Source organism: Carassius carassius, chromosome 4 (genome assembly GCF_963082965.1).
Source record: "Carassius carassius chromosome 4, fCarCar2.1, whole genome shotgun sequence".
Lineage (NCBI taxonomy): Eukaryota > Metazoa > Chordata > Actinopteri > Cypriniformes > Cyprinidae > Carassius > Carassius carassius.
Window position 1 is genome coordinate 30122211 of NC_081758.1, and position 22705 is coordinate 30144915.

General features: G+C 36.4%; 1 protein-coding gene and 1 long non-coding RNA gene across 2 annotated transcripts; one reads left to right on the forward strand and one right to left on the reverse strand.

Annotated features, from left to right (window-relative positions):
- The first annotated feature begins 1510 nt into the window (after positions 1-1510).
- LOC132139739 (vacuolar protein sorting-associated protein 37B-like) lies at positions 1511-22220 on the forward strand. The gene is made up of 4 exons (XM_059548331.1): positions 1511-1741; positions 11687-11858; positions 19675-19757; positions 19880-22220. The coding sequence occupies exons 1-4, from the start codon at positions 1637-1639 to the stop codon at positions 20387-20389; spliced, it is 870 nt and encodes a 289-aa protein (XP_059404314.1). The 5' UTR covers positions 1511-1636; the 3' UTR covers positions 20390-22220.
- Positions 4489-7684, reverse strand: LOC132130975 (uncharacterized). The gene is made up of 3 exons (XR_009428823.1): positions 7512-7684; positions 4651-4708; positions 4489-4530 (listed from the first exon to the last, which is right to left on the reverse strand). It is a non-coding gene; the product is annotated as an uncharacterized LOC132130975 (long non-coding RNA).
- Positions 22221-22705: the final 485 nt, after the last annotated feature.

The following is a 22705-nucleotide window of genomic DNA, read 5'->3' on the forward strand; positions in this document are numbered from 1 at the left end:
AAGGTTAAACACCTGATTAACGTCGGGTAGAAGAACCCGGGTAACATAAGAACCACAGAATTATTGAGATACCTAATGACAGTTGTGCTATGGTTGATCTTAGTGGGGAGCAGCGATGCAACTAGTGTATTGCAAGTGCATTTGAATGCTCTGTTTATTTGTTTTCTGTCTGATAATGCCAGTGAAGCTGTAACAGAATTCCTAGACACAAGAAGAAAAACTATACCCACATTTACTTCTCAGAATATATCCTTCAGTCTTCGCCCCGGGCAAGTAAGTGCACTGGTAGGGCCCTCTGGTGGTGGAAAAAGCTCCTGTGTGTGTTTTCTGGAGAACTTTTATGCCCCTCAGCAAGGCCAAGTGCTAGTGAATGGCCGAGCTGTGAAAAAAAGGTGGGATATATGCTGAGGCTGATCTGTTATACTGCATTTCGAATAGCTACATTATTTTGTAAATACACTTTTAGAATTTTATCTGTACTTGAATTGTTTTCAATCAGTACATTTTGTGACCTTAATAGGGCAGTAGTTGCTGATAATGCGAGCAGTGGTTATGTGGTCTAACCAAAAGCAAATTATAGATGAAAGTACTTTGTGTTTTAATAGGTAGCACTGGTGAGTCAGGAGCCTGTTCTATTTGCCTGCACTGTTCAGATGAATATATCCTATGGTGTACCTGAAACTCCCATGGAAGTGGTCATTAGAGCTGCCATTAATGCCAATGCACATGACTTTATAACCAACCTCTCCAAAGGCTATGAAACTGGTTTGTTATTATATTAATTATATTCTATATATTATATAGTTGATTTGAGCTATATTATATTATATATTTTTGTATTTATTTGTTTAATAATATTATTTTTATTTGACATGATATGTGTACTAAAACAGAAAAAGAGTTTGTAATAGAGCTTGGCTGATAATTCATCTTGCTGCTCTGTCTTTTGTCTGCTGTAGGGGTTGGAGTGAAGGGCACTCAGCTGTCTGGTGGGCAGAAACAGAGAGTTGCCATTGCTCAGGCTCTCATCACAAACCTTTGCATTCTCATTTTTCAGTCTTGCATTAGACTTCATTTGTGTTGTTACTTTGTTTTTAGGTTTAGAAGGCTCTGAACAACGTTTAATGTGATTGCCCACAGAGTGAGCACAGTGGAAAGAAATGTTATTGTCCCATATACTACTAATACAGTTAATAGTATATAGTTTATATTATGTATTAATATTTCTATTTCTATCCCTTTTTTATATTTTTATTATTTAAACTGATATAATTTCTGCTTTCTCATTTCTAATTTTTGTTTATTTTTTTTCCTTTCATCTGTATTATTTTATTTTAGCTTTTTATATAAAAAAAATATATATTTTAGATTTCATAAAAAAAAGTATGTTAGCAGTTTTATGCAGTGTGACGCACAAGCGTAGCTATGTTTTACAAATTTTGAAAGACAGTAGAAATGTAATCATCATTTTGGAGAAAGTTTGTAAGCATCAAATGAAAGACCTTACGTTGATGTGCAGGTTGACGTCACGCATCTTCTGTCGTCTTCCGGCTGAAAATAACAACAGCTTTGCCCACTGCCCGGACCTACCGCGATCCACGGAGCTCGAAGTGAGAAAGACACCGCTGTGCCGGACATGGCTGGCTTTGTGAATAAGTTGAGTTCTTACACCTTAACTCAGTTAAACGAACTGCTCGAAGATGACGAAAAACTCAACAAATTTATTGACGAGTCGGAAGAGGTAAGTTTCTTTTTCTCGTGAAGAGCGTCGCGAAGTTATCGTGACGAGTTGATTTGCATTTGAAAAAGCACAATTTTATACAGATGTAGGTCGTGTTTATTTATTTATTTTAAATGGCTTGAACTTGTTTTAAAAATACATTTTATTGGGAACGGTTTAAATTTGAACGTTTCTGCGCGTGACTTCAGTTTGGTGTGTTTTAGACGTCGCGGAATATGACTAACTACAGTGTTATGATGTCATTTGTTAAACAACAAATTTTCAGTTACTTAAGCCAGGGTGACCTTATCACTGAAGCAGAAACTGGAATATGAAATATTAGGAATGTGCATTTGTCCCGTCAGTGATGCAAGTCATTTTGTCGTGATCCTCTTTTGCAGAAATCATTACTGACGTTGGTCATGTGCAATTTACATTTTTATTAGTAATTAGTGTTTTTGTAGAGCTTCACTTTTTGTTACTTTTATAAAAACATATTTCGCTGTCATTTTTTTGGAGGAATCAGAGCATGATCTTTTTTATCTTTATTTCTATGATGCCAGGCACTAGCAATGTTTTCTGGAAACATTTATTGATTATTTAACTTGTATATTTTTATTTAAAAATGAACATTATTTTTGTTGTTTTTATTTACAATGATACTATAGTAATTCAGGATCATAATGTGTTTTATTATTATTATCATTAAAAATACCATATTGACAGGTGATTTCAGGTAATTCGATTTTCAATCAAAGATACATGTGAATTATAATTGCTGATGCATAACCATAAACATTCAAATCTCATGAAACAACATGCTGAGACTTGCCAATGCACACAATATCAGTACCTTTCTGACTTAATGTGCAAGTTCAAGTTTGCTCAGTTGTGTTTGCATATCACCAATTAAATAGTATTCCCGAGCATGTTCACAGTTTTGAGTTGATTTGACCTCCAAATTCATCGAAAAATGTTAGCCTTGAATCAGTATCAGTGTCGTGGAAGCATGTTTGATCCGGCAGTATTCAAATTTAGTGCTATAAAAGGTGATTTTTATTTACCAGGCCAAATAATGTATTTATAAGGAACTTTCTTAACTGCTTATCTGTGGCTGTTCAAATAAAAATCTTTTTGAAAAGTACACATTCTTAACTATTGGCTTTCACTGAAATTGGTAACTGACAGAAATGGGTTAGTGCTGGAATGGTGCTACCAGAGCCATAGAGAGAGAGAGTTGCGACAACGGAAGTTCGAAATGTTTGGTTGTCATGTGATTCATGTAGACTTCAGATAGTTCCAGGAAGTGCGTTGGCGGCCATTCAAACTGATAGAGTGACAAAACTGCGATTTCTGGTAATAAGGAGTCAATAAATGCATTTATTTTATATATTTATACAACACACCGACATATGTATGTAGCATGAATATGTAGTTATAGCAATGTTGTTTTTAAAATATCAAATCAGGTAATTTTTGAGGATTAGTGTTCAGTTAACTTACCGTTATTTTAAAAACTTATTTCAGGCTAACGTTAAGTTGTATAAACACGGGTTGCGGTTGCCTTTTTACGTTACATATTGTTCTTTTTTTCACTGATCTCATGTTAACTAATGTCATATTGATGACTTTCAGATAGTACAGAGACAGGCTGGTGACAGTTGATTTTCAGCTTGCACTGCACTATACTGTAAGCAGCAGTCAATAGCATTTTAAGTAAATGTAAAATGAAGCTTATTGTTTACAATTCTTACAATTACATATATTAATATAATTATGTACTTATTCATATACACAATATATCCAGGCATACTCGTATACAAACATGTACACTGCCATTCAAAAGTAATGATCCTGAAAATTCAGCTTGGCATCACATGCGTATATTACATTTTAAAATAGAAAACAGTTATTTTAAATTGTAATTATATGTTACGAGATGACTTTTTCTTTGTATTTTTATTGAAATAAATGCAATTAACTATTTACAGCAATTCATGAATACATTTTTAATAAATTTAATAGCATTCCAAGCATTTTGTATGTGTCCTTTCTTTCATGTTGTCATTGCATAGTCTCCACCATGGTTTGCTGTGCTGCATGGGGATGCTCCACTCGGTCAGAGAAAGGTGTGCAAATGTATGGCTTCCCCGCTGACATGGAGAGGAGAAAATAATGGTTGGATCAAGTCAGCATCAGCAATCTAAATATAAATAAAAATTACAACAACAACAAAAAATTGTTAGGTAATTATACTTACATTTATTTAAACCCAGGGAGCTGAGACATTGCAGGGAGTCATCAGTGTTACCTATAACTGTGCATTTAATATGTGGGTAGACGAAAAAAAAAAAAAAAAAAGTTGTGTGTGGAAACTAAACTCAAGTCACTCTGCAGGCACATTTTGAGGAAAACCAATTTGTCATGACCAAAAAATTAAAGAGTAGGCTGAGACCAGGTGCTATTCCGACAACCTTTGTGGTCAAAAGAGGAGTGCCCTGCTCCATGATGCACCCCTAGACCTGTAAACATACAGCAAATCGCTGCTGATTACAGCTATATTATTTCAGGTGATACATATATAATAAGTACAAACTCGTATTTCTAATTTTGAAGTGATGTGATATTTTCAATATTTAAAATTAGCAATATTATGTATTCTGACTCTATCAGTTTCAAAGGTTGTGGAAAAAATGAATGAGGACACTTAGAGAAGGGAAAGTGACAGTGAAGAAATAGAGGACATGGCTAGAGAGGAGAGACAGGGACAGGGTCAGCATTCCAGTGAACCATCAGCCAGTTACCTGGGTCTATTAAAAAAATTAAAGAGACAAGAAAAAAAAAATCAAACAATGCAAAGGCAGCACTAAGAAAAATAAAGAATGAAAATGCAGCTTTAAAAAAAAGATGGTCCCCTCAGCACTCCTGACCTGCATCCTCACTGATGCTCCATCACAGAACAGTCCAGTGGCACCACTAATCCTCCACCTACCAGCACCCACAGAATGTTACAGTATGTTACTTTTATACACTAACAAGTTTAAGTATATAATACAGTAGCATTATAATATAGATAGGTTATATAATATAGACAGGTAATAGTCAATGAATCACAATGACTAAAAACACTCCACCCATGTTTTTGCAAACTCAACTCACTCTAAATTTATATCAATAGGGTGCATTTTATTATTAAGGAATTTAATTGTTTAATACGTGTAATAAGGAAAAAACTTTATAACCTAATTTTACCACTTCCAGTTACCGCTGTCACACTGTTAATATTGAACTAATAGGCTATGTAACGTTAGCTAACTTTCCCCACCCAGCAAAAAAAAAATGTTTAGACTCCTTTTCTCTAATTCCAAACACGATGGATGAAACTGAATTAAGAGAACAGATTTTACAATTAATAGGGTGTTCGTTACTAACTTTATTCAGCTACAATCCTAGCCTAATCTGTTAGCAGTGTTGGGGAGTAACTAGTTACATGTAACGGCGTTACGTAATTTAATTACAAAATTATTGTAACTGTAATTAGTTACAGTTACTACGAAAAAATGAGTAATTAAATTACAGTTACTTATGAAATTTTTAACGATTACAAAGGGGATTACATTTGAATGTTTACACGCATCCACATACAGATTTAACTGATTTCTTTCCCAAATTGCACTGACTATTCTGAGACATACCGCCCTAATAATTTCTGGGATGCTGAAATACAGTCTGGTTCGTAGAATCCAGTCATAAAAACGAAATGCCTAACGCGGACGGAATATGCCACATTTTGGATGACTAAATCAAAAGTAGGTCAGTACACTTGAATCAAAACATGACATGGACTAGTGTCTGTGAATATTAAGCCACAAAAATGCAATATATGACTTGCACATTCTGCGTGTCTGTGGAAATCAGGCGCCGACCGGACACCGGGAGAACCGGGACAATTCCCGGTGGCCTGGCAGCTGATTTTGCCCCACTATTTAATATCATTATTGTATAATTGCCTGCCGAATGTACTAAAGCGATCATTTGCGAATCCGCCATTTGAGAATTAAATCTCTAATAAATCATGAAGTGTGAATCATGACTCGCGCGCTCTCCGCGCCTCCGCCAAACGGTTTGGATCAGACTCGGAGTAATCAATGCGAGAGAGAGAGAGAGTGCGAGAGAGAGAGAGAGAGAGAGAGTGCGAGAGAGAGAGAGAGAGAGAGTGCGAGAGAGAGAGAGAGAGAGTGCGAGAGAGAGAGAGAGAGAGAGAGAGAGAGAGAGTGAGAGAGAGAGAGAGAGAGAGAGAGAGAGAGAGAGAGAGAGAGAGAGAGAGAGAGAGAGAGAGAGAGAGAGAGTGTGAGTGTGAGTGTGAGTGTGAGTGTGAGTGTGAGTGTGAGTGTGAGTGTGAGTGTGGACTGCTGGAGCAGAGAAGCAGAACTCCTGTTCAGGGTTTCAGGTCAGTTTCATTTGTAAAGATGCTTTTTTGTCTTTGTTTTTTTATTTATTTAATCAAGCAGCAGCACGTTGCTCATCAGTCATCACTCAAAATACTATATAAAGGACATCATTATTATCTGTTGTAATGTTACAGTAGTAATTTAGCTGAAAAAAATTCAGATTTTTTTATAGGTTTAGGGGGAGCTACGACAGACAACAACACAACCCTTACGAAAATTAACATTTTAATATTTATCTATAAATCCAGAGAAAATGGTTACTATTGTTTAACTGTGATAACCAAAAATTTAAAATTATTTTACAAATGCATTTATTTAAAAATAAATACAAATCCATTTGCAAAAAAAAAAAATTAAACAAGGTTATTTTACTTTTATATAGGCTAATAAAAGCATGGTTAATTTTTGTAAGGGAAAAATATGACTCGTGTACAGTATTAGGATTTTTCTATAAAGATATTGTAGTATTGTAGAGTATTGTATTGTAAAGTATAGTTTTGTTCAATCTTGAGTATTAAAGTCACGAGAGAGATGGATAACAGGGCAAAATAAAGAGACTGAAGAGAAAAATGGAAGTGAAGGTGCAGTTAAGGAGAAAACTTTTAATTATTTTGCATGTCCCCAAATTAAAGATTTAAAATTAGATCGTTAGATAAACGATTATAGACGAAATAGATAAAATAAAAAATAGTTTGGTCCATGAATTTGTTTGTATGAGTTTGAATTTTCCAGTCTGAATTTTTTTCCATGGTTTTTATTTCCAAAGACATGGTTTCATTTACTACACAGAGGCCTACTGAAGCTCGCAGTGTTTTCAACCTCTGCTGCCTCAATATAGGAGTAAACGAGCACATAAACACAATTTCTAGAACTGCTCTGTGTCACTTCATGTGCATTTTACTTATTTTGAGAAAACTATCATCATATACAAAGAGACAGCAAAAACACCAATGTTTAGGAGTTTATTACACAGAATACGTCACATGCTTATTAGATAACTGTATTTAAGTTGATGTATATGCTTTTATTTATTATTCTTTATTTATCTTTTCACAAATTTAGAAAAGTAATCAAAAAGTACTCAAAAGTAATTAGTTACATTACTTTAATAAAGTAATTGAAAAAGTTACACTACTATTACATTTTTAACAGGGTAACTTGTAATCTGTAACCTATTACATTTCCAAAGTAACCTTCCCAACACTGTCTGTTAGTTATCTGATAACATCCCTTAAATCTACTCATTTAATGAGTTATAATCTACTAAAAGGTTTTAACTTACAGTTTATTGTTATTAAGATGTACTAATAATTTACAATCGTATTATTTAAACGTCTTACCTTTTAAAAGTGCGTCGCAAACGGTTTGTTCTGCTGCATCTCTACGGCGCGGCATCGGTTTGCTGTTACTTCCGGGAACTATTGAGAGGCTCCACGAGCCGCCATTGCTGTAAAAAAAGCGTTCCATTGGAGTCAATGGAGTTGTCGCAACTCTCTCTCTATATGGCTCTGGGTGCTACTGAAGCCATTTATATATATATATATATATATATATATATATATATATATATATATATATATATATATATATATATATATATATATATATAGTAACATTTGATATGTAGACTAATTATCTGCCACATAAAACATTGGTTTTTACATGTTTAGTGGTCTACATGTCTTTTAAAAAGCGTTGTGAATGTTAAATGATGAATGGACCTATCCTTTTTAGTCAAATTTGGAGACAACTAGCCTTGTGTAAACAGTGATGAGCTATGATTTGCTTTTCACAAGCAATGTTGGTTCATTACTAAGAGAACTGGATTCAGTATTGTCTGTCAACGTTAATGTGAAATGACTGGTGATTTCAGCGTTCTTTGTGTTAGACACTGACTTGTATATTTTGAGTGCTTGTTTGGGTATTTATTTTGACCCAGTTTAATATGCAGGACATCCCAGCACAGGCCGTGTAAAAGCTCAGAAGAATAAATGCTACCTGACCTGCCTGCTGACATAGGCAGGCGTTTGAGAAACATGTGAAATCTCCCACCTCTTTCTGTTATGCACTTTGACACATGATCTCTAAACTGAAACTGCAAAAGTGCACCTGTTGAAAGAGGAGGACAGTTAAATACTGTTCAGGGTTCCTCATGGCAGTCATAGGTTATTGAGTCACTAGAGGTAGCATGTTGCAATGTATTGTTTTTTATATGAGCTTCTTGGAAATGTGATGTGATTTCTGAAGAGGTTTTTTGTGATGTGTGACTGCATTGTGTACAGCCTGAAACCTTTACCATTTGCACTCTGGTTATTAATAATTCCTTCTTTGGGGCTGTAACGTGCCTCTGCGGCAGCAGTAAGTACATTTTGATCATCTGGTACAAGGAGAGGCTTAAGGTAGAGTGACCTATATATCGAAGGCCAGCTGATTCAAATCAATCTGGGTATAACTAGTTTTAAGCCTCTTAACTGTTTCTCAATGGTGAATCTTTTTTATATGTATATTAGGACTGCATGATTAATCGAATGTGATTGTCATGGGCATCTCGTCAGTAGAGTCGGTTCTGTGATTAGTAGTAAATCTCCAGCAGATGATATAATTGTGCGATTATGAAATCAAAGAAATCGTTCTGCGATTATGAAAGCTGTAAAGTATGTAGTAAATGCTGCTCCATCTGAAAGCACATCTTACTCCAAATTAGGGCTGCATGATTAATCGAAATTTAAAAGCAAAGGCAATAAATCACCGTTAGGCAGAAGCTGCGATTGTCATGCATATTTTTCAGGGAAGCAAGGTTCTGTGATCAGCTGTAAATCTCCATCTGTAGGCCAGAGGATGCTCTCATGCTGAAACTCCAAATAAGCCTCGCAGAAGAAACCCTATAGCGGTTGCTGAATAAACAGAAGATTTAACTGCTTTCATTAATTCAACATGATTAATAATAGCATTTACTACACAGAGCCATAGTTCACTGACAAGCTACCCAAACAGCTTTTGTAGTCGCAGAACAATTTCTTCGATTTTATAATCGCGCAATTTAATCGTCTGAAGTTATGAACGCAATTTTAAGTAGCTTGTCAGTGAACTAGCCTACAGCTCTGTGTAGTAAATGCTGCTCAATCTGAAAGCACGTACTGGAGATTTCCTATCACATGACCTTGTTGTGAACAAGACACGCATGACAATCGCATGCGATTAATCATGCAGCCCTATTTGGGATGATGTAAACTCTGAACCAGAACCCATCACCTACCATTAGTGCCTGTCTTCACTGATGCTCTCGTGCCTCAGTGGGAGAAAGTCCCTCTATCCATGTTTCAACATCTACTGGAAAATCTACCTGCAAGTGGGAATTTTTATTGCTGCAAATGGAGGACCAACTCCCTATTAATGGTTGTGGTTTTGGATTTAAATGAATGATTACATATGAGTGCGAATTTTGGGTTTATGCAACTTTTTGGTTCCGTGGTGTTTTTGGATTCAATGCTTTTTACTTTTGTAATGATATGAGGGAAAAGTCCAGTGCCAGCAATAGCTGATGATAATTTAATCTTTGAGAGGGTTTACAAAACTTAGTTATTTTGACATTTGAAAACTGTCGAAATGGGCTGTACAAACATATATCAGTTTTTTTGCTACATAAGCTGGTGTAGCAATTAGCTTAGTGTAAAAAGCTAAAAATAACTAATTTCAACAACATTATTCAATATCCACCTTTTACCTGTAAGAACGGCTGCGGCCTTTTGTAAATTTAATGGGTCTGTCATTTACTTCCAGCTATTTTTAGCTGTACAAAACAGCTTGTTTTGCTGCTTGATATTGCAAACTGGTGGTCTTACTATATTATTTTAATGACACTGGAAATTCTCCTTCTGACATTTTTTTGATTGTTAATTTACACTACCGTTGGGGTCAGTATGCATTTTTATTAGAAGTCTCATATGTTCATCAAGTCTGCATTTATTTGATCAAAAATACACTAAAATCTGAAATATCGTAAAATAATATTACTATTTAAAATAAAAACTGTATTTAAATATAAATTATTCTTGTGATGCCGAAGCTCTTCAGTGTCAGATGACCCTCCAAAAATCATTCTAATTAGGGATGCACCGAATCAAGATTTTTGGGGTTCGGCCGAATACCGAATCCACTGTTTAAGATTCGGTCGAATCCGAATACCGAATGCTACTCTCATCGTTATTTCATTAAAACTGTAAAACACTTTAATGAAGTAAACGACGTCCACAGCACTGTATTTTTCATTTTATTTTATTTTAACTGTAAAAAAAAAAAAAGAATAGGCAACATTATGCCAGGATGACAAGTGAGAAAAACTTTTTTGACAATTACCAAGCTTATGCTTACCCAAGTAAACGACCAAAACCTTTCAATAAAAGTGCAGCAATGCAAAAAAAAGTGTTTTTCTTTTCTTTTTAAAAATCAATATGTTTGGTGACTTTGAAATTAATGTTAATTAAATTAAATTAACTGAAATTAATGTTATTGAACATCAACTCAAACATGGATAGTAGGCCGTTTAGTTTTCGTTTATAACAGAAGGATAGGCTACGATTAGAACAGTAGCCAAATATTACGAAAAATATTACGGAAGATCACACACACATCTCCTGCAGAATAATTAAATTTACGTAAAACCTCTAATCTTTCACATGAAATGAGTTTCATTAAAAAAAAACAAGACGTCCCCAAGAATGTCCCCAGCAGTACTGAAAAGTCTTTCATTGGGCACAGAGGTTTACTGGCGCACAGAGGTAGATTTTTGCCAGCATTGGAAATCGCTGCTGGTTTGTCTTCCACCACTGAAGAGGATTCTCTCTAAGAGGAATCAAAGGCTCACCGAAAAAACGCTTATCTCCACGTCAGCACCCGATGTGACTGGCTGGCTCTGTATTGCTATGGTATAAATCGTCCCAGCTGCTCAAGATTCCTGAACAGTTTAGTTTAGAGCAAACTGTTGGGCCTTGTTCCTCCTTCACGCAATCAACGGCCGCGTGACGTCGACCAGCGTAGCGCAAGCCTAGGGTTCGGTTCGGTGAAAAAAAACAAAAACCGAACCCCGTCAAAAAGCCCAGTATTCAGCTGAATACGAATCCTGGATTCAGTGCATCCCTAATTCTAATATGCTGTTTGGTGCTCAAGAAACCTTTTTATTATTATTATTATTATTATTATTATTATAGCAATGCTGAAAACTTTTTTTTCAGCATTGATTTTCAAAGAACAGCATTTATTTGTAAAAATGTAAAAGTCTTAACTGTAATTTTTGATAAATGTTATGAGTTCTTGGGAAATGAAGGTTAAAAAAAAAATCTTAACCAAAACCTTTGAAATGGTAATCTACAACGTATGTCAAAATCCATATATATATATATATATATATATATATATATATATATATATATATATACATACACACACACACACACACACACACACACACATATACACTCACTGTTTATTGGGTAACAATTTCATTGTGTGTTCTTAGATTAAAGGACTACAGCAGAACAAGGAGATGACCCTGGCTAGTAACCGTCATCTTGCTGAGCAGAACCTTAAACTCCAACCCAGACTTGACCACCAAAAGAATGAACTGACCAGGCGGTCCCGGAGCCTACAGGAGCTGTTTGAGGCCTATCAACTGCGCAAGTCCACTCTAGGTAAAATACTTACTACTTAATGCTTACTTAATACTAAGATTAAAATTTCTCAGCCTTTCTGTATAGTATATGTCCCTTACAATAGCTCTTACAAACTTGTTTTGTATATTGTGGTTATGTCCTTTATTTATGTGACTGGGACTATTTCTACCATATGTAACTTTGATAAGCTGCAGTGGAAGCAATTAGGGCTGTAACTTTTAGTTCGAAAATCGATTGCACAACCAACCAAAAAAAGTTTAGAAAATCAAAATAGGGAATCGATTTTAACCAAATATGTACACTATTAATTTTAAAATAATTAAACAATTAAAAAATGTAGATGTAACAAAACTCACTAACAAGCAGCATTTTGTACACAAATACATATTAATTCGTGACATTTTGATGTTTGACAGTCTATAGGTTGACATAAATTCAGATATAAATGTAATTTAAAAAATAAATAAATAATTATCGATTTTCAAATATTTATTTTAATGCATTTTAAATGTTTAAAAATGTGGAAACCCCTCATTGCATCACATCATCTCCTGACTGCATTATTATTTGTAAAATAGGGACTTTATGGAGAGTGTGTATACATGTTTAAGTTTAACCGTTTATATTTCATTAATTAAGGGAAATTAACTAGTGTCTCAGCCCTCAAGGGACTTTTTGGCCAACAAGCTAATTCCTGCTTGAAAAGCAAAACATTATTGATAGTGTAAAAAACATCAACTTTGAAACACATGCTGATTGATGGACTAGCATTACTCAACATTACTTACTACCTTCCAGCAACGCTACATTCAGTGAAGGTAAAATAGTAAAAAACATAATAATAGTTCATTTAAATGAAACCAGAAGCCGAACCAGAAAATTTCTAAAAGAAAAAACCCCACCCTACTTATGAAGATCTGCACACTATAATATATGTTGCATTTTGACATTGCAAACCTTTAAATTAAGTTGACAGTAAGTAATAAACAGTATTGAGCATTGAGTAGTTGAGTAATGTGCATTTTTCCTTACCACTATTTCTTAATAATTGTTTAATGATTTTAATGGAACCGGAATCAGAACCAGAACCGTTAGGTGGAATCGGAACCGGAAAATTAAATGAACACTTATGTCTTAAAAATCGAAAATGATTTTTTCACAAAAGTGACAGCCCTAGAAGCAATGTAAATGTGCAGTGGAAGCAATGTAAATGTGTGAAGCTTCCTTCTAGGCTTTAACATGTTTATGTTGTTGTGGCGTGTGAACTTAGTCATCTGTTCCAGCTATAAGATAACTCCCTAAAGGGCCTGTTTGTCAGGTTTCACATGTAATTTTCAAAAATTCTTAGGCTTTGTGCACCACTATATGTCTCTCTCTTTTCATGGAAACAGAAGGCAGAACTAAATGATTGCAGATGATTGTCAGAGCTGAAAAGGTTCTGTGAACAGGGAATGGTATTCAGTGTCCATCCATGCCTCTCTGCATTGTGTGTTCGGGTTTTCATGAATAAAACGCTGTCACTGATTACCCTTTGTGACACGGCGGTTGCCTGGAAGCCGATTCCAAACAGCGGACTAACACTTGTTTCATTTTACCATCTGTACACTTGGTGTCACCTGGCTTATGCTTTGACTTATGGTGTATGATGTAACTGAAGTACATGTTGGAAGCTTTGCTGTCTCCCACTCCCTCTGAGCTGGATCTTGTATTTGATCTGTGGTGTAGAGCAAGACTGGGGGATTAATTTAGTATCCATTGTATATAAAATGTGATGATTTTTTCCATTTTAAGTTTTCTGAAGTGTCATTAGCGTAGTTTTGCAATCCCTTCTTTGTTTATACACTTGTGTGGCATCAGCAAAAAAAAATTAATACCATAAACATTTTATCTTGTATTTATTTATTTATTTTTAAGAAAGGATGCTTAATATTCAGGGGTCTAGACTAACTGGTTGCACTGGTGCGCCTAACTTTTTTCTTAGGTGTACCAACACAAAAGTTAGGTGCACCCAAACTTTCGGCCGCATCACATTTAACAGTGCAGTTTTTCAAGTTCACTTTTTTTCTTTTTTTTTTTATTGCTGTCCATATAGGCAATATTGATTTGTAAATGATTAACTAACAATCTGGTCAAAAAAAACAAAAACAAGTGAAGTGACATTCGGCCAAGTATGGTGACCCATACTCAGAATTTGTGCTCTGCATTTAACCCATCCAAAGAGCACACACACAGCAGTCAACACACACAAACTGTGAACACACACCCGGAGCAGTGGGCAGCCATTTATGCTGCGGCGACCGGGGAGCAGTTGGGGGCTCGGTGCCTTGCTCACATCTCAAGATAAATGAAATAAAAAGAAAATCTAAATTGAGTGTTTTAAGGGCTTCAAACTGAACATCTCATGGCTCAATGTCTTATGGACTATCAGTCTCATGCCCCTCGGATGGCCAACTCCTGTAGTTTGTCCTTCTTGATCTTTGGCCTTGGCTAAACCAGCTGGCCACACTCTCTCTAGCATCAAAATCCTCCAGACTTGGCCCTTCTACACTAATTCTGATCAGATCTTCCACTGTGTCTGAATGAAGGGATGTTCTAGTGTCTGATTTGAAGAGCTAAACAGTCCCTAAACAGCTTATACTACTGTTTTAGCTACTAAAATAGTTCAGTTTTTTATGTAATAGCAAAGTGATTATATTTCGTTACGTTTTTCTATGAATTTTATTAAGAATGTTTGGAACATTTTTTTGTTTGTTAAATATAAGTTTTAGTTAAAGTAATGACCAAGTGGCCAGCGGCAGACAGTGAGCAGACATGTTTGATCAATTTAGCCTTCTCAAATCATCACGACTTGCCTAAAATAAAATCTATAGATATAAAACAGTTCAAGGATATAACAGTTTTTAAACGTTAAACCTAGATAAATGTGCGCTATATCCAATAGTTATCCAATAGTGTGCGAAGACACTTCAGGACATGGAGGCGACAGCGTGATCACTTGCATTTTTTTTCAGTGGATACACCGTAATTTTTGCTCCTAAAGATAAGAGTAATACATAATTCGTAACTGCAAAGGGTCTACTTTTATTTATTTGTATGTCAACAAAACGTTGTGCTTTTATAAAATAAAGAAAACAAATGCGCTTATGCTGTCTCGCCTTTAACAGGAGTACAAAAATGAACCTAAACTCAGTGAAAACGTGCCTCACAGACATGATAAATATATCTATAGAAAGCTTTAAATGAATACTTAACGAAAGTAAACAAACAAAAACTCTTTATTATAATCATAATCCAAAAAGAGATACTTCTCTATAAAGGCTAATTTGAGGAGATGGCGAGTCAGGATTGGCAACTTCATCGTTGCCACACAGACTCTGAAAACAGTAGTTTATTAGTAAATAATTCAAAAATCTTCCTATTATTTCCCCGTCAAATTTATGGTAATTATTTTTGCCGGTGCTTTGCGGCAAGCTTGAGCCAATTGCATGTATTTGAATGCAGAACTGTTCAGCTGCACTGACGGCACGCACCTTACTGCTGCTGGTGGGACGATAAACACAGTCGAGTTGCTCTTGACAGTCGCGGTAGCACGGTCTTGTGATGGATGTCTAAAATATACAAGTAAGGAGAAGTTTAAAACAGGCAGGAGGCCCGGTCCGTGTCTGAACAATGAATTGAAAATTGGGCCGAAGACCGACTCGAGAGACATAGAGAAGTCGGGGCCTGTTATGAGGCCTGTTCTCGCAGAATAAACCCCGACAGGGTGATCAGAACTTGATCAGCCTGAAGGGGTTTATTTTGCGAGTACAAAATGGACTCAGTACGTTAACAATCGCTGCACTGCTGCATACGCACTGCAGATGGAGTATGTGTGAAACAGGCGTTATAACGTAACACCAGAGCACAGCGCCTGCTGTGTTTACCCTCAGCAAGCCTCGCAGTCGCTGCTTAAAAGTGCAACATTGTAAAGGGTCCGTCTGAAACATCGGTTTTCGGTATGAACCGGTATACCGCCCAGCACTATGTATATCAAATATTGTAAAAAGACAAAAAAAAAATTATATTTAGATAATAAACAAATACGTATTGATTTAAATTGAAATAGTAGTCCTTCGAATGTGGGCATTTTTGTGTAGATAAATACCAAGTTGAATATAGAATGTTGTCAAAAGGCAAAAAATATTTTACACAATAGATAAATAAATATTAGTATTTAAAAGATGTGGCTGAGCCTTATAGTGTAGCAGTATTACATTTCAGATTGAGATGAGTTTTCTGTGAAACTGACTTTTGTTTACATTTATCTGTCACTTTTCACTTTTTGTCTCTTTTTGTTATTTTTGTGTAGATTAAATAAACATGATGAGCTGACATCTGTGTACAAATGAAAAGAAAGATAGTGGCTTCGGTGAAATGTAGGTTACCCACTTTCCCAGGCTGGGGTGGTTATCTGTCCCAGATAAGGATTTACTGAATCTGAGCAGCAATAGCAGCAGTCACAGCAGCAGTGTCAGTGCATCTGGACAGGGTTGCCGGCAGGCTGGCCAGTCAGCCATTCACTTGATGCAGATAAACAAAAGCCCTAGTATTCAGGCTAAATTGCGTGGTGAGAATCCTGTGTGTACATTAACCCACATCACCGCCATTCCCAAAGCTGAGCCATAACAACAGCGTGACGGTTCATTCTGATTCTGCTGTGGAGCTGATCTCTGGAGTAACAGTGTGGCTTTGTGCCCTGAGTAATGTCAGAAACAGCTCTTGGAGAGGGGGTATGCCCACACAAACACGGACACACACATTCAGTATTTTCTCTTTGTCTGCTCTCTCACACACACACACACACACACACACACACACACACACACACACACACACACACACACACACACACTTGCATGGAGCAGAAAGTAAGCCTGGCTGGCTGTAGACCGATAGCAGTCTCATGATATACGGGATGTTTGCAATGAAGTTCAAGCATTGCATTGCGGGATACATTACTTCTGCAGTATGCTTTGTTGTATAATGTTTATTTAGGCAAATATAATAGGTCATTTAGGCAAATATAATAGGAAAATTTGCATATGGTGCCCATTTTAGAAAGTAGTATGTTTTAGTATGGTATTATGTGCATGTGCACTTCACCAAAGTCTGATTGGGAAATGGAAGAGAACAGGCAAACTGATGATTCATTATGCATAAAAACGGTTTTATTCTGGGCAGAGGTTATAAAGTGGGTACTTGTTAACTTGGAAAAACAGATCTCATTCAGGTGGCCACACCTTCCTATCTCTAAATTAAATCTAGAACCTGTTTCATCCGGAGTTTAGTGTGTTACGTTATCCCACAGTAATAGGACATTAGTGATTGCATTGGTGTATTAAACACAAACAATTTTTTTAAAAGGCCTTGCCCTCGCTTTCTTTCCTGCTCCCCTTTCATCTGTCATCATAAGAGGAACAGTCGTGTTTACTGTCAATCTCAGTTTGTTGTCAAAGCATGCAGATCTCTGTTCGAGTACATAGATTCATACAGTTGATAAGTATGTAACTGATTCTGTTGTGTTGTGTTCAAAGACCAGTTATTGTCCAAGAGACCATACAACAACATTTAATTCCATTCTAAACAATTTTACTTGGATTGTGGTGAGAAGTGAAGTTCAAAAAAGTATAAGACTTTTCTTTGAATGTCAGCTGCATGTAGAATAATATTAGTTACAGTTTGAAATTTTGTCTTTTACATATTTGAACTCGAATTATTAACATTTGCAGTTTGTGCTGGCTAATGTAATTAATTACAGAACTTTTAAACTGAAAAAAAAACAATGTTTGCTACCAAAAAAACAAAAAGTCTATTTTGTGTATGTAACCAGTGTTGTAGTTCGGTAGTAATGTAGTAAACATGGCAAGAACAGCCTGTTAAAGGGATACTCCACTCCAAAATAAAGATTTTGTCATTAATCACTTACCCCCAAAAGCTTAGTTCATTTTTGGAACACAGTTTAAGATATTTTGGATGAAAAATGAGAGGCTTGAGACTGTCCCATAGACTGCAAATAAGTTACACTGTCAAGGTCCAGAAAAGTATGTTATGAAGCAACAAGAACACTTTTTGTAGGTTAAGAAAACAAAAATAATTGTTGTTGAATAACTACTTTATTCATCAACTCCTTTGTCAACAGTCTCCTCTGTCTCTTTTTATGTCACCGTATGCTGCCTGTGCTCTTCTGTGTCAGCTTCTCCTCAAGGATACGCTGTTTCTACGTGTATTTAGCTTTGATTTGAATCAACCAAGTTATGGTTGAAACACTGATGGCAGATGGACTATTCTGACGATGCCTTTCATACTTCCCTGGACCTTGACTCTGTTATTTATTTGGCAGTCAATAGTCCCAGTCCCAGTTTTCATCCAAAATATCTTAAATTGTGTTCTGAAGATGAACAAAGCTTTTACAGGTTTGGGACGACATGGGGGTAAGTGATTGATTAATGACAATTTTCATTTTGGGGTGGAGTATCCCTTTAAGTGGTTGGACGACATGTAGAATTATGGATGGTCTATGTGACGAGTGGGGTGGGGCCGAGAGCCATGGGAACGGAGGAGATTGGAAGGATACAAAAAAAGGAGCGACGACAGTGAAGGACGAGAGAGGACCAGGCCTGGGTTTTATTTTGTGTTTGATTTTTATTTGTGCGATGTTTTGTTTATTTTGTAATTAAAGTTCATTTTGATTGTCCGCTGGTTCCCGCCTCCTCCTTCCCGTGGATATGAAGTTTGTATATTGTTACAGTCTAATACAACAACAACAATACATAATGACACTTTAGTAAGATGCCTCTGTCAGGAAAATAAATGTAAATAGATGTAAATCGGTAAAGGGAGTGGCCATAGGTTATGAATTACAAGCTATCAAAGTGCTGTGTGTGATGTCCGACAGTCTCAATCTATGATTGAATCAAAGCTTATATTGATTTTCATTCTGCAGACTTACTACTTAGTTGTGTGTATTTATGCATTCCAATATAGGTATACATTTATTGGTTTATGATCTGGTATATGGTTTATTATTTTTCCTCCTTGTTTCCTCCTTTGTTGTTGTGGTATTAGATCATCCATAATTCTAAATGTCGCCCAACCACTTAACAGGCTGCTTTTAACATGTTTACCACATTACAACTGAACTACAACACTGCACACGGCTCAGTAATGCTGTTTCTTTACAAATCTGTTAGGTTTAGAATATTACACATTCCTCTCTTGATAATAAATGGCTGTAATGTAAGAAGTTGTGTAATTTAAGCATACATTAAAAAAAAAAATTCTGACGCAAGTGTCTGTTGACCTCTGAGAATTTCTGACAGGCGTGTCCAGTTGTACTGTGAAATCTGAAGCCACGGCTTCTGAACTGAAAGGTGAAACACACCCTGTAGATTCCTTGGCAAATTTACTTAAGGCATGCACATCGAGTTGGCACATTTATATTGCTGCCTTTCATGTTGCCCTGTGGCTAAGGCCAAATGATGCCACTTTACTTAATCCCCAACATGCTATATACCTTTTCAAACTAAAACTAGTTTACTGAATTCCTATATTGTCATTTCAATATCAGATAATATCTTGTTTACATGTACTGTAATGCATTTGGCAAACGCATTTATCCAAAGTGACCTGCATTGAATTCTTGTGTTCTTTCTTTCTTAGTGAATTGAACCCATGAACGTGGCATTACCAACACCATGCACTACTGCTTTAGCTACTGGAAGGCAGTGATTAAATGTCATAATTTTTCTTAATCTTAATTATAACACATTTCACTTTTCTTTCTGTCCCATCACAGACGACAGATCTGGAAACACTCCCTTGGACACATTGCTCGCACTCCTACAAGCAGAAGGGGCCAAAATCGAGGAAGAAACCGAGGTACCTCCATTATCATAAAGCCTCGTCCCTTTTTCAGAGTTGCACTAGATATCTGCTGAGGATTGTTTAACATCTGATTTACTCATTAGTCAATTATATTATTTCTCTCCTTTTCAAATCAGAACATGGCCGAATCACTCCTCGATGGTGCGACCCCCCTGGACACATTCATTGATGAGTATCTGAGTAAGAGGAAGCTGGCGCACATAAGGAGAGTCAAGATAGAGAAGCTCCAGGAAGTGGTGCTGAAAGGACACCACATGGCCCCGGTTGCACCTCAGCCCTCTCGCTCTCAGGACCTTCACTCCAGGCCAGCCGCTCTCCATATAGAGGTCAATGCTTCCCCCGTGCCGCTGCCCCGGCGGGCTCCTCCTCTTCCCCCTGTTAAAGTCTCCCAAACTCCTCCTGCTCAGCCCACCGCAGACGTCTCCTACACTCCTACCTCTCCATTCACTTCAGCCTCTCCATTCACTCCCACTTCTCCATACCCCCCTATTCCCCCTAGAGTAGGAAACACACCACCCATTCTTAACCAGGGATACCACAACATGTACATGCAGCAATATGCCCCACCCGTGCCCCAGAGACCCCCTCCACGTATGGCACCCCAGCCAGGCTTCATCATTCAGTGAGCAAGGGACATTAAGCTCTATGGAGAAAAAGCACAGTGAAGACTGGACATTCATTCAAGCCTTTTTTAGGTCCTTCAAGCTGCATGTTATAAAATTTTGCGCCAAGTTGAAGTCTTGTCATGTGTAAAATAACAAGACATTTCTGCAATCAAAGGGGCATCTGCAACAGGATCTTCAATTTGCACTTTAGACTACTTTCGTATTTGATCAGTCATGACTGGTTATGGAGTCATGCTGTTACCGTTCTGCCCTTCTCAGTGGTGTTAGAGCAAGTTAAAAAGTTGACATGAGCATCAGGGGCCTACATACTTAATGAAGATCAAGAATAGGCGTTCTGTGAGGCCATCTAGACAGATATGAAGAGTTACGATTTGATGTTTTAATTTCTGTTTGACCATGCTATTATGTCAGTTCAACCACTTTAACATCTTCTGACATTTCATACCGGAAAAAGCTGCTTTAACAAAAAAGTAGTGCCTATGCAAACATACTGAGACCGAACTGTGCTGAGCTTTTTTGGGGGGAAGAAACAAAACCATTTTTTGCTCTTCAGGTTTTCTCAAACCTGCAGCCAAAGATGCTCTTTGTTTTACCAGTGGATCCAGTTTTGTGCTGGTGGCAGTCAAACATATTTAATACAAATCTGAGTTAAATGTGGGTGAAGTCATTTAGTACTGATGTGGTGAATGAGACTGGGTGATGAAGAGGGGCTTTATGTCTCATATACGAGCTAATACGCACTAACGGATGGAGCTTATTGGCTAGAATTTGAAAGGCGTGAAAGTGAATGGTAGTATGTGTGGAAAAAATTAGCAAATCTCTTTTTTTTTTTAAAGATTGAATGTGAACATTTGTGAAGCATACGTGCTTATAATGTCATTACCATGCATACTTAAACTGTCGCTGATGCATAATTGACCATTTTAATGTTTATATCTAACACCATAATCCTCCTTGTGTTTATTTTTGCCATCTGGCGTGAAGATGTTAATTGGACATGTGTTTCCTTTCCATAAGCTCCCACATTTTAAATGATATTTATTGTATTCAAACTAATATAGCCATACCATATTACTTTTTCCCCCTCATAATTTTAGTGGTAAAATTGGACTTACCTACACCATCTGGTCTGTTACATATCATATCTCTATCCTTAATATGTAGTATAACCTTTTATTCGTGCCTTTTGATTTCACCCTGGATCTGTTTTCAGTGTCTGTTCAAGTGCCCTTTACCTAAATATCAGTTGTTCATGATTAACCAGTTAGAGCCATAATTAGGTTGCTTCAAATTCAGGAAGTTGACCTGATAGAAACATTGTTTGCAGGAAGTCCTCTCTTTAATCACTGGTGCTACTACATTTAATGAGCTGAACCCAGATGATGTTAATATGCACGCTCTGTTTGAATTAAATCACTCCATGTTTGGATATCTGCTTTATTATGTTGATGCTTATGAGCACCAGATCGAGAGAGGGAATTATCTGGGTCCCTCATGAATCAGGCTGTATTATGTTTAGACATTTACTAAATACCTGTGAAAACTATTATGTACTATGGCAGGAATGCACACAATCTGGAAAAACAAGCGTGCACCCTTAAAAATTGTTTATGTATCAACATGGTCTTTCTTTTCTTAGAAATGATACTGATCGCTAGGCCTGTAAAAGTTAACTCGGCTGTATGCGTTTGCTGGAAATAAAATAGTGCTTTGTACTTTTTTCTAATATAAAATATGCAGACTAAGTGCTAGGTAATGTCTTCCAAAAGTGGTAGACATGGTAAATGGAACTGAAATCTCTATTTTAAAGATAATAAACGATATCCCATCACTTTGTTGTGAGTTCAGACTCCATATCTTTTATTCAGGAATGAGGGTTATGTTCTTTTTCATTTTTAGTTCCACGTATAAATCTAACAAAGAATTTGACTCCCCCTAGTGGATGCAAGTGAGTACAGAAAGTAGTGTCATCCTCTCTGAACCTTTTCGACTTGGTTTTCCTGCTGTAATTATGACAAAGCTGCTTGTTTTCTTATCTTTTTATTATCAGAAGAGATAGATTATCTGAGAATATTTATAATAATTTAATAATTTGTCATCATTCATTATACAGCAGAAAGGTTGCTCAGACCACCCGGTTGGCCTTAGAGAAGCAACATTGTGCAGTTAATGTGAATCTTACCATTTTATGAATATTTTAATGCTCTTAGGATAGAGGAAACGGTGCTGAAATATTGTTTACCAGTTAAATAGCTGATTTTTGCACACATTGAGAGTTTATAATCAATTATAACTAATTAATTATACAAAACAACA